At 43.2% G+C, this 12595-nt stretch overlaps 1 protein-coding gene across 1 annotated transcript in view; it reads right to left on the minus strand.

Annotated features, from left to right (window-relative positions):
* Window positions 1-8789, minus strand: part of LRIT3 (leucine rich repeat, Ig-like and transmembrane domains 3) — a 351531-nt gene extending 342742 nt beyond the window's left edge. The window contains exon 1 of the mRNA XM_069630736.1: window positions 8645-8789. Within this exon, the coding sequence (XP_069486837.1) occupies window positions 8645-8769 (125 nt within the window). The 5' untranslated portion in view covers window positions 8770-8789. The remainder of the gene's footprint in view (window positions 1-8644) is intronic.
* Window positions 8790-12595: the final 3806 nt, after the last annotated feature.

Genomic DNA, 12595 nt, shown 5'->3' on the forward strand with positions numbered 1-12595 from the left:
CAATTCAACAAAAGGCAAAAAAATTGTCTTAGTTTAAAAATTCAAGGACTCACAGTAGCACAGTTTGAAAAAAAAGTAATTCGAAATGTAATCAAAGCGATCATTGAAACCTACGAACACAAACGCGCTATCATTAATTTAGCCAGTAAAACTAATAGTGGTCCTTGTTTTAGTTATCTGCAGTGCCGTGTGTGTCCTCCAGCCTACTTAAGTTAATTCCCTACTAACCGTACTGTACGGAAATGTCTTAAGATAAAGTTTTACTTAGTAGTTAGTGGTAGGAGCCAGGCTTAAAATACCACATCTTCAAAGATAATGTAAACTTTGTGGAGATATTATTGAATCGATTAAACAGTATTAGGTCAATAGACCTTTTTAAAAAAAAAAAAAAATGAAAAAAATCGATTTAGAAAGAACGCTGTATGACCGCACAGAGCAGTCTTTCTAAATCGAAATGTCAGCCCCTGCGACGCACACGAGTGCGCGTCGCAGGGGCTGACAGGCATGCCCGGACCGGAAGCGGCCGTGACCGAGAACGGGTAAGTTTGTGTGTTGCATGTGTTTGTGTGTGTGTTGAATGTTTGTGTTTGTTTATTTTTGCGGAGTTTGGGGATGTGGGGTGCTGAGTCGGGGGTATCGAAGGATAAAACCCCAATTTGTTTAACAAATCCCATCGGGGCGGGTGAGGGAAAGCACGGTTGGGGAGTGGTGTTGGGGGGTGAGGCAATGTGTGTTTTCGCTTTTTGCAGGCTGCCCAAAATTGGCCCAAAAAAATCTGTCTTATTGTTGGGCGACCTACGAAGAGCGAAATCATCACGTAGAACCGATGAAACCTCTACTTGTTGAGTGCGTTAGTCTCGATCCCATTCGTACCCCTCTTCTCATGGAATATACAAACAATGCAGCTACTCAATCTTCTACTGCTCTCTTAGAACGTTACATGCATGGACATTACATTAACTTGATTTATTATTTAACTAATCAAGATCCTAGATGAATTATATTATTAACTGCATGTTGTCACGCATTGTCTTATTCATTATTTTTTAGCAATATTTTTTGTGATTTGAACCTTCACTTTTATGATTCCTTTTTTGTGTTAATATTGATCTTGGATTTAAAGTCGTTTTATTGACTAATGCATACTAATAAAATAAAACAGTTATGAGGTTTGAACATTGTTACAAACAAGCCCAAAACATCAGAGAAGTCCTGGCAGGGTTTCACAGAAGCGCGTGGTGAACTAGAATATCCCACAGGTACAAAGTTATAAGCTCCCGGTTTTTAAACTGCAGATTTTATCATGTAAGAAACAAAAGTATCAAAACATTGTCAACTGGAAGAGTGTTATCTCAATGGAGATACAGCATTAGGAGTTCACCGTACGAGAACAGCCTGTGAAAAAAGAAAGTATTTAAACATTTACGAAGTGATTCCCAGCATTCAAATCATACGCTGGGGAAACGGGAACACAAACTCAGAGCAGGCATCACCTACGAGTTTTAGGGTTTTGGGAGGAGAGCATAACTTCCAAAATGTCCTACAGGGGAGTTATAGGCTTGGTCCAGCCGCCCAAGCCTAAAGCAGCCCTCACAGATAGAAACCAATCACAGCCATGTGCTACTTACAGCGTACGGGGACCCTTCCTGAGAGACCCACACAGTTATAAGCAGGAGGGGAGTAAACCACCCAAAGGCTGCAATTGGCACAGTGTGGGTTGAAGAGCAGAATACTTGAGTTGGTGGTGATTGGAGAGACTTGGAAAAAGCAGTGGCTGGTAAAAAGGAGGAGGTTGGAGAGGTGGCAGCAGTGGAAAGCAGGAGGAGATGGAGAGAACTAAAAGTCTGAAAGGTGAGGTGGTAACATCAGAAGGAGGAAGAGTGCAGGTGAAGGTGGTGAGAGTTAAGCAGATGAAAGAGATGGAAACATGAGATAGGAGAGGGTGGATGAGAAGGGGATAACCTCAGATGGAGGAAGGGTACAGAAGGAGGTGGTGAGAGTTAAGAGGGTAAAAGAGGAGTCGGTAACATCAGATAAAGAGAGGGGGATGAGGTAACATCAGAAGGAGTGAGAGTGAACAAGTAGTAAAAGGTAAAACTAGTAACATCAGAATACAAAGGTGGTAAAGCGCAGAGGAGGACAACAGTGGGCGGTAAAGGGGTAACAGAGCAGCTGGTGACAACAAAAGTGGAGGAGGACATGTTAACATCACTAGATGAACGACACTATTAGAAGATTAGGTCATTCTAATCTTCTAGGGACTGAGGAGAAGGAGGAGAGCAGACTCTTAATTAGCCAGAATAGGAAGGTTCCAATGAGGTTGGCCTTTCCTAGGCAGGATCACAGCAGGGTGAAGGAATAAGTCCGGGTCAAGGAGTGAGAGAGGAAACCAAGGCACAACCTCAGTGACCCTTCTCGAGCTTTCACTTCCGGCTACCCCCACGGTACAGTCATCTTGCAGGACTTTGTGCCCAAGTGAATTTTAGGGACCCATCCCATATATATCAAGAATAGAAGAAGGAAAAGGGTAATTAAACCCTTGTTGAAATTGTAAGAACTGATACTCATGTTCAAGGGGCCGGGAAGGCCCACAAACCCTAAGAAAACCCAGAAGGACATTGTTGGCATTTCCCTGGGGTGGAAAGACCAAACTAACCTTAGAAGAAACACAACCTTAACTCATTTGTTTTATTTGGGAAAAACCATTTAGGTCGACCCTTCTTTTAATAAATTCACAAATAAAAGATACTGAAGTCTCGGTAATACTGGCATATGTTGGTACAGCCACCATAGTTTTGTTTTCATACACTAGCATTACTGGCACTATGGGCAAAGCCAACATTGTGTTCTTATGTGACAATACTGACATATATTAGTACAGTGGGCATGGACTTGTCTTGTTGCAATGGCATCAGAACCAAAGTTAGCATGAATGTGTTCTTACTTGGGAATACTCACATATATTGGAACAGCCAGGATGACATTTTTCTTACAGTTACATAACTGGCGTTATTGGCAAAACCAACATTGGTGTGTTCTTACCTGGGAACACCGACAAACATTGGCACAGCCAGCATGGACATATTGTTTTACAGTGACATTTTTTGCAAATCCAACATGCATTTGCATTTTGGGGGGAATACAACATATAATGGCACAGTCGGCATGGACATGTGCTCTGACAGTGGCAGTGCAGGCATTATTGCCAAAGCCAACGAGTGTGTTCTGTAAAGGCAATACTGCCATATATTATTAGCACACCTGGCATGTTCTTGTTTTCCTACAGTGGTATAGCAAGAATTATGGGCAAAGCCAGCATGAGTGTTTTCTAACATGGGAATATTGGCATACATTGAAACAGACAGTTATTATCTTCTTACAGTTGAAGTACTGGCTATGTAGGCAAAGCTATCATGATTGTGTTGTTACCTGGCAAATCTACCAGCATAGACTTGTCTTCGTATAGTCGCAATAGATGCATTAGTAATCACAGCCAACTTGAGGTTTTTCTTACAGCAGCAATATTGCCATTATTGGGCACAGCAAGTATGAAAATGTTTCCTTAAACTGGTAGAATACTGGCATATATTGTGGGCACAGCAAGCATGAAAATGTCTGCACTGGCAGAATACTAACATATATTGTGCGGCAAGCCTTCATCAAAATGTGTTGAGAAATGGTCCTTTTTGCTGTTTTTTTTTTAATTTTATCTGTGATGAAGTCCCTTTTTGTAGCATCACAGACTGATGGTGTGATAGCCTTTTGCGCTGATGACCTCCCTAAACTACAGGGTGATGGCCAGGAGGAGGTATGTGTGGGATTCCCTGGTGTCACAGCCCGGCCTCCTGCAAGTGTGTGATCAATGGAACTCAACCCCTTACAAAACTCCACCAGGGCCAGATTGGGCACTGTAAATCTGCTTTGACCCCCACTGTAGACAGACTGTGGGTCCCTTAAACCATACACATGTCCAATCCAGGGTTTAAACTAGCTGCATTGAACCTAGAAGCTGCTACAGCTTTCCCACCTCTTCTTTCCCATTGAGAAAATGCTACCAGCACTAGAAACCCACTTAATAGGGTCTCGACACACTGCATCCCCCATTCACACTCATTCTACTCAGACATCAGTAGCATGTTGGGACATTGCAAGACTATTACAATATGAGTCACATATGTCTTGGATCACTGTGTTCCCTACAGAACAAAACAAACTTCACACTATTCCCTTGCGATGACTTACTAGGCTAGAGAAAAGTCATTCCCTGCACGCAGAGAGCCCACCCTAGTTGCACTGTGTCGTGGAACACCACTAAAGTAAAACAAACATCAGAGAAGCTTTCTACACAAGCAGAGTAATTTCAAATGCAATGTTAACAAACGGTCACTGCTGGCTTCCATTGGCTATTTTGAGGAGGAGTTGAGTCATCTAGAGGCAGGAAGTGGAGTCAATGAAAAGGTAGGAGATTGTGGGGATGAGGTCAAGAAACATCGCAGGGAAGGAGGCAAAGTGGAAGAGGACTTTGGCAAGAGCAAGGGTGTATTTTGGGGGTACAAACAGAAGACCCAAGAACAACGGCAGAAGGAAGTTGGCGACATAAGTAGGAAGGACAGACTAGGAAGAGGTGGGGAAAACAGAGTTGAGAAAAGACCTTCGGTGGAGAAACCCAAGCTGGGTGGTGCAGGGTTAGTGGCGAGAATGAGGATTGAGAACAAGGTGGGAGGTGGAAAAAGCATGTGGCATGGTGGTGAGGAAGGTAGGCCTAATCGAAGCCAGAGCCTGAACAGCTGAGAACTGTCTTAGATTAGGGAACAGCAAACACCTATTCCCCATCTGAAGAGCCCAGAGACTGATGTATACTGAGGATTAAAGATGTGGCGTGTGCGTCACTGGCAGTGCTGCCAGAGAGGCATTAGCCCAGGAAGGGAACGGTCAGCTTGGCCTAATAGACTGAGATCTTGAAACTCTTTTTCCAATACCATTGAATAATCAATCTTCTTTATAAGAATAATAAACCACTATTTATTGAACTCTTATGTCTATGCTATTTGTGGGTCCTACCTGGCCTTGGTCTTTTGACACAAAATTATAACACGGGTAACCACTCCCAGAGAACACCCCAAACCTGGGGTAGGCTCTCTCTACTGCCTGGGACCAACAGTGTATACTTGTATAAGGAAGAGAAAAGAGATCAAATAAACACAAATGATTGTGTCTGGTTCCTCTAAAAAAGTGAATGCTAAGTCCTGAAATAATTGACCGAATAGCATATTAATTAAATTAAAATGTATTTATTTTATTCCAAATTCATTTCAATTTTGAGCATAGTACAACAGATGTATAAAACCTAGTAAAACCCACAGAAAAAAAACAAAAATCAAAATACAAACAATAGATAATAATTTTCTGAACACATTGAACATTTGCATTCGCCCGCAATTGGACAGAAAACTAATTTGTTGGTAATCCAATGTGTGTAAAACAAATATCAGTCCAACAGGTTTCTTCTGTTCCTATCACACAAATATAGGAATTCATCCTTTCCTATGCCCAGTAGCTATGCTCACAAACATTTGTGTGGTGAAGCCGAAGTCCAGGGCATCCATCATCCTTGTGCTTCTGTTCCATTGTGCACTCCAAAATGTTTAGTTGTTTAATAAGCTCTATTTTTTTTTAATGCCTTCAGGATTAACCAAGCGGTTCAGCGGCATGAAATTCACTGCAGCGCAGCCTGAAGGCTGCCTGACCCATGAAGGGTGAATTCAGTCCTGCAGCCCAGATCAGAGAGACAATCATCTGCATGTAAAGGTACGTTTAAGAAAAAAAGTGTTTATTGGCGTGTGTGTGTGTGTGTGTGTGTGTGTGTTTATATGGGAGTGCACATGGGGGGGGTGTTTGTCAGACAAGTGTGTGGGTTTTGTTTGTTTAGCAGTGTAGGGGGTTACAATAACATCATAAAAATCATTTACAGTGGTAATGCTGGTGAAGGTGATTGACATGTGGAATTCTGCCATATATTGTGGGTGACATTCATTAAAGTTATTTACTTTGGCAATACTTATATATATTGAGGTGCAGCTTAATGAAAGTGATGTACAGTGACAATGTAGACATATGCTGCTCAGGGCGACATCAACAAAGTGATTAACAAAATGAAAGCTGGTATGGGTACAACTTCATGAAAGTTAGTTACAGTGACAATGTTAGCATATATTGTGGGCACAGCAGAATGTTATTGAAAACACCATTCCTGGATTAGATATAAATGTGAGCAGCATGACTGCGCAAGAGGTCCTGTCTGCCGATGCTGCACTAAACTGTAAAGATAAAACAGAAAAACTGAGGTGTACCAGGTTATGTAGCGCTTGAGAAACTGAATATTACAAAATCAAATCGATTAAACCTCGAAGAATTGGCTGCAGTACCCTGAGGGAAAAGCGGGCACCTCAAACCCACTTAACAAGACAATTGGAACAATAGGTACTCCCCCATTATGGATGCGCTGCCAGCAAAACAATTATGAAAATAGAGAAGTCCTCTCGCACACTTCCTGTGCGATAATTAATCTGATTAACACAATAATGAAAATTTTGAAAGTTTAATCTTCATCACATCCAATGTGTGTTGTGACGTAACAGAGTACAATGCCAACACGTGTTTCGACCTCTCTCTGTCTTTCTCAAGGCAAAACTCTGTACAGCAAACGAAATATACAATGTTGTAATGCATAAAGATCCCCATTGGTAAAGCAGCGCATCCATAATGGGGGAATACCCATGGTTCAAACTGTAAAGATAGCCTCGGAATGGATTTGGTTAATGGCCCTAAGCCTGTGCGCTTTGCGCTACTCAACAACAGATGTTTGATTAAACACTCGACGGATATCTGTGACTTTATCCAGGATAATGCCATAGGTGTCTGGGCAATCACTGAATCATGGCTGCATTCAGCGGCAGGTCCGGCTCTTATGCTGGCAATACCTCCAAGATATAAAGTCCTCAGAGCTGAACGCATGGTTGGGAAAGGCGGGGATTGCCCTTATATTGAATTCATCACTTAATATTCGATAGCTGAATGCTGAGGTAATTTCTGATTGTGAACTTTTGCATATTAAGTGGGCCATTGATCCAACAATACCTGTAACATATTCTTAAAATATCATCCTCCTAATAACATGCCAGAGTTCTGTTCTCAATTATGTGAGCCGCTGTCTTTGGATCTTAAACCAAGCACCACGACCATTCTTCTAGGAGATTTAAATCTCGGTTTAGATGATTTATCTGACCCACGTGCTAGAACTCTACAGACCTCCTTGAAAAGCTTGGACTTCAAACAGAACATTCTTGAGCCCACACATACTGAAGGCTACAATACCCGAGTTTACCATTTTGACAGGTGGGCGGGGCGTGTGGGCAGAGCTGTGTGCAAATGGGCGGAGTCTTGTGTGGCTGTGGGCGGGGCATACATCTCAGGAATTTTGATTTTCAAATGTAGGCAGGTATGGCTGGGATGAGCAGGCAGTGGGTGGGAATGTCCATGGGTGACTAAAATGTCAGACAGTAAACACAAGCTGAAGGCATCCCTCTTGATTTCCCATCTCCCACGTATCTGTACTAAAGTGCAATCGTTTCTGCTTATAGTGCTGCCTAATAGCCCCCATAAGCAAAACAAAAAAATGACCAGGCAGCCACCACTGACAAAACCCCAAGATGAGAACCTAATACCACAATCTCGAGGTTTAGCCCTTGGATTTCCAGGTGGTCTGAATACTTCCTTCATGGTCCTCAAAGTCTACAATGAGCACTGTGCTTTCAGTCCCCTGTAGTGCCAGTGCCAGCTCAAGGCACCCTCAGGGGGTGTGGCCACACAATGGAGCCCCCCGCCCCCAGTGCAGCAAATAAAGGGCGCCTTACCTCCAGCTCAGTGTCATGTAAACTTAAATATCAGTCTGGCCCAGCGACTATTAAGGAATCACACAGCCCCGCTTGATTTTTTAGTAGGCACTGCGCCAGACCGATATTTAAGTTTACATGACACGGAGCTGGCTCTTAAACACGCTTACATTAACAGCAGGGCCCCCTGCTGTTCTGAATTTGTGGTGTGTTGGCGCGAAAAATCTCGCAGGGCGCAGGCAGACCTGGGGCTGGCACTGGGGAGTGCATGCTTACACTGGCGTATGACCATCGCTCCTTAACCGGCGTTGTCAGTGAGTTTTCCTCTTCTCGCAATGGAAGTATCTTCTAGTAAACCCTGGGGTTTACAACCATAATAGAAGAGATGGACTTACAACACTGCGACAGGGAAAAATAAAGGCGGGCTTCCTTCTATTAAACAAAAAACATCCATTCTTAGCGTGAGCATCAAAATATAACAACGACCCAGTTAATCCCTCATTTGCAAACACGGATGAAACAACCCCCAGTAGATTGACATTCAAACGTATAACGTTTGCACTAGTTCTCAAAGAAAATTATTCGTTTCAATAAAAAATAAAAAAATACGACACGCCTCAAATACGTAAAACATCACAAAGGAGCGAAAGCAACAATTTTTTTCCACAAAGATGGTTCTTTATCAGCAATACATTTTTAGAAACTGTAAATCGCTACTAGCTATATTGGTTTTTTTTTTAAAAAAAACGTACCGTGTACCGGTGCCGTCACTCCGTCCATGGAAAATGCAGGTGCACTGTGAAGGGCAGAAGCAGTAGAGTTTTTCGAAAAGATTGATGGCGACGCAGAAATAAAAGAGTGGCTTCATGGCTCCCATGCAAGCAGAGTATTGCCGCGGCTCTTGTTAGGCGTGTAGCCCTGACAGGCATTTAGTAATTGCAGATTAGGCGGGATTAGCCGAGCTCCGCGATTACTTAACCTTCAGAAGAGTTCTTCCTGGGAATGCACGAAGCAGGCCCTGGCAAGTTTTCGTGCCACATGAACAAATAAAGCACAAGAGCAAGAACATGTTATAGCTAACATGGGACAGAGTATGTAGGGCAACATAGTCGGTCCTCACATAGACTGACCCTGGACTCACCTTTTACATCCAGAGCTGCCTGCCATTGTCATAAACAATTTCCATTTTCTAACACAATCTTTAGTTGACAATAGTCTGAAAGTTGTGATTTCTCTTTGACAATTAAGACACTGGTTTTTAAGAGGGTTAGACAGGGAGAGAATATTCAATTACACTGCTTTCATGAGCTGAGTTGAAAGTATATTGTCCGAAGGTATCACAGATTGTCCTATTCAAAATGTGCAGACCTTCCCTCTTGCAGCACAGGTTTAATACCATGTTACCATTTGAGCTAGTGGTGCTGTAGATATTTCCACGTGTTAACGGGCCATCCTGGCTGTGTGTATGCCCTGAGAAAATGTGTGTGTTCCCTGGGTTTGAGAGAAAGCCCAGTTCTGAAATTCCATATCTATTCATATCCCCATACAGGATGATTTCCCCCCTTCTTTGAAACATGATCTGTTGTTAGGATTTGCATGGGCTTGGAGTGCTCTGGAGGATCTGGAAGAGAGTGATTGGGATTGGTTAGTTAGTTGGGAGGAGAGGGAGATTGCAGTGCTTTGTTTTGAGTTTGCACATCAATGGTCGAAAGGTACACAAAGAAGTAGTGGAACTATGTTCCCAGCTGGCCTGCCCCCCTCCCCACAGACCCCATTGCCATGGCCCGTCCCATGCACAATCCAAACCCCCAAACACACCTGCTGTTTAATGCAATGTTCAGTGCAGTGCACTGAAGTGCACGTTTCAACTTCTACCTACACTTTTATTCTAAAACTAAACCATTCTGGAACGTTTCCTTTTTATAAAAAAAAAAAACGATTGGAATAGTGCACGTTTTTTTTTTTTAAAGAAGAGGAGCACCGTTTCAGATCTGTAGTACACTGAGAAATGTGTGCGTGTAAAAGTTCTTGGTGTAAGAGACATCAAAAGAGTTGCCTAGATGGGCGGCCTTGTGCTTATAGCGGTGGCATTTGTTGGCCATGTGCTGAGTATGTCAGTTGTAGTTAGAGGTCTAAGTTTGTGAAATGTGAAGTCTGACGAGAGGGTCTTTTTAAAAAGCTGCGTGAGAGTGGCTGGTTTGCGTTTGTGAGCGGTGAGTAAGGTGGAGAGAAATTGAGGGTTAGTCAAAATATGTGGAGTGTTCTTGGTGTACCATAGTACTTTTAAATTATTGGTCTTGATGTTGGCTGCGTCATGTTGAAAGATGTTTGGCTTTAGTGGTTGATGCTGGAAGATGTCCTGTGTTGAGGTTTAGATATTCTGGGAGACATGGAAGGCCTTTTCCCAGAGTCTTTGGAGTGCCTTGATGTGATGTCTTTTAGGTGTTGTAGTTTCCTGAGTGCCGTGCATTGTGTTCTAGGCGGGTGGTTGGGAGCCAGTATGGTGTTCAGTTAGGTTGCGTCCTCACGTGAAAATTATCGAGAAGTGTTGATTCCACTGCTTGATGGGTGTAGGTTAAACTTTCAGTCTGTTAGGCATTGAAGGGCAAGGTTTTTAGACTTTTCCTGAATTTCAGGTGGTTCTTTAGGGGTGTGGGTTCATTTGGTAGCATGTTCCAGAGTTTGGGCACCACAGTAGAAAAAATGAAGTCTCCTTGTCTTTTTCTGCAACATCCTCTAGCTTCTAATAGCATGTTGTTTCTCCAACTCAATTATCTGGTTGGTTAGCAGAGTGAGATTTTGTTTCGGAAGAATTCTGTAGCCTGAACTGCTCTGTGGATGCAGCATTCAGCTGGGCCCTTTTCTTGATTAGCAGCCAGTGGAGTGCTCTGAGAGGTAGTGTTATGTGTTCCTACTGGTTGAGTATGACTAGTATTCTAACTGCTGTGTTTTGGATTTGTTGAAGTTTTGTGTAAGGTCATTTTGCATGCCTAAGTAAATGCTGTTTGCATAGTCAATTCTTGAAAAAAAAAGGGAGATGATGGCAAGATCTCTGTGTGCGAAGGAGAGGTAGGGCATAATCGGTAGATGGAGCGGAAATGGTAGAAGCCCTTTTTGACTATTGCTTTGACGTGGGCATCTAGTGTGAGTCTGTTGTACATTAATATTACTTGGTTCTTGATCCCTTTAGATGGTTTGGCATCAGGTGAGACTATCATTATTTCCGTTTTGACTGGGTTGAGTTTTATGTAGTTTGTCATCATTCATTCAGTTATTCGCATGAAGCCGTTACTGAGGGTGGTGCTGGACTCTGTGGTTGGTCATTTTGCATATGACTTCTGTGTCATCTGCATATTTGTAACATTTGAGCTCATACAATTTTCTGACCTTCGTCAAACAGGTCATTTAGATGTTGAAAAAGAGTAGCGAGACACTCCTCCCCAAGGAGTGATCAGTTCCGATAGGAACCCCACAGCAAAGCAATGAAAAGAAGAGTCTGGACACCATGCTGATAGACAAACCAAGTTATTATTAGAGAAAGAACAGTCCAGCAAGTATTGTGTTGTAGAATGACAAGTGACACAGCAGTTATCAGACGGAGCGCTCTGTTAGTGTTTGGTCAGAGCTTACCTTATAATGCATGGCAAGTTTCCATGACGTTTGGAGACATTGGTAATACTAGGAAACAGACATTTGTGAAGAAGCCTTGCGGTTACATGCAGGGTACATTGTGTAGCAAGATCAGTAAGCAACCTTGGCATACACAACTCCTTATAAGATGGTATTTGTACACAGCTATGGAAAGGTACTGGGAGCTGGTGTCTCATGGGTCCCTGGGGGCAGCATTAGGTCATGGCTTGCCGAGCCAAGGTGGGGTGCTAAGACACAGTGAATGATCTGGGGCCTAAAGCGGAGGAGGGTGATTGCTAGTAGGTGTATTATCAGGACAATCCTGCCACATCAAACCTGCATTTGGTCGTCCCTGGTACAGGGTAAAGACCACAGGGCGCAGGATTGTGCTAAATAGTGGCAACCTAATACGCACGTTACATCAAGCACAGTTCCATGTGCACGTATTCAAACACTGGGAGATATGGGGTGTCCCAGGATGGTATCTTGGATATCCGCCCACGAGGCCAAAATCTGTAATAGGCATTCGGGTCACTAACTAATGGATGAGGCGAGTAGGCTTGGGGATAGTCAATGAACGGAAGAGCCGGCATTGTTGTTGCCAGACATCAACATGTTAATACGGCCGGGAGTGATCGTACTATTCTGGAAGTGGTGGAGGGTGACGTCTACAGCATGGTATAATAAGTAGGTGAACGGTGTGGAACCCATTGGCACAATTCCATTAACAGTGAAAGCGATAATCGCGGTAGAAACAAAAGCTGTTGGCCTTTTGGGAGGGTCGATACTGGAGGAGGAGGTGTTGAAGCGTAAACCTGGCAGCGGATACTGTAATGGGGACAACTAAGGCCAGTCAAATTCAGGAAATAACAATGGGATGAAAGGAATTCTGCCACTAGCTTGTTGGGGGGGGAGTGCCCAGACAAAACAATCTGAGGCATCCATTAGATCAGCATATGTCCATGAGAAGTTTGAGGAACGTATTGGTGTCTGGGGACATGAATACTGAAGTGCTGGCCAGTAGTCCCAGAAAAACAGTCAGCAGGGGTAATATGTCTAATATGTGTTGAGGA

Source organism: Ambystoma mexicanum, chromosome 6q, assembly GCF_040938575.1.
Source record: "Ambystoma mexicanum isolate Mex_15411 chromosome 6q, UKY_AmexF1_1, whole genome shotgun sequence".
NCBI classification, from domain to species: domain Eukaryota; kingdom Metazoa; phylum Chordata; class Amphibia; order Caudata; family Ambystomatidae; genus Ambystoma; species Ambystoma mexicanum.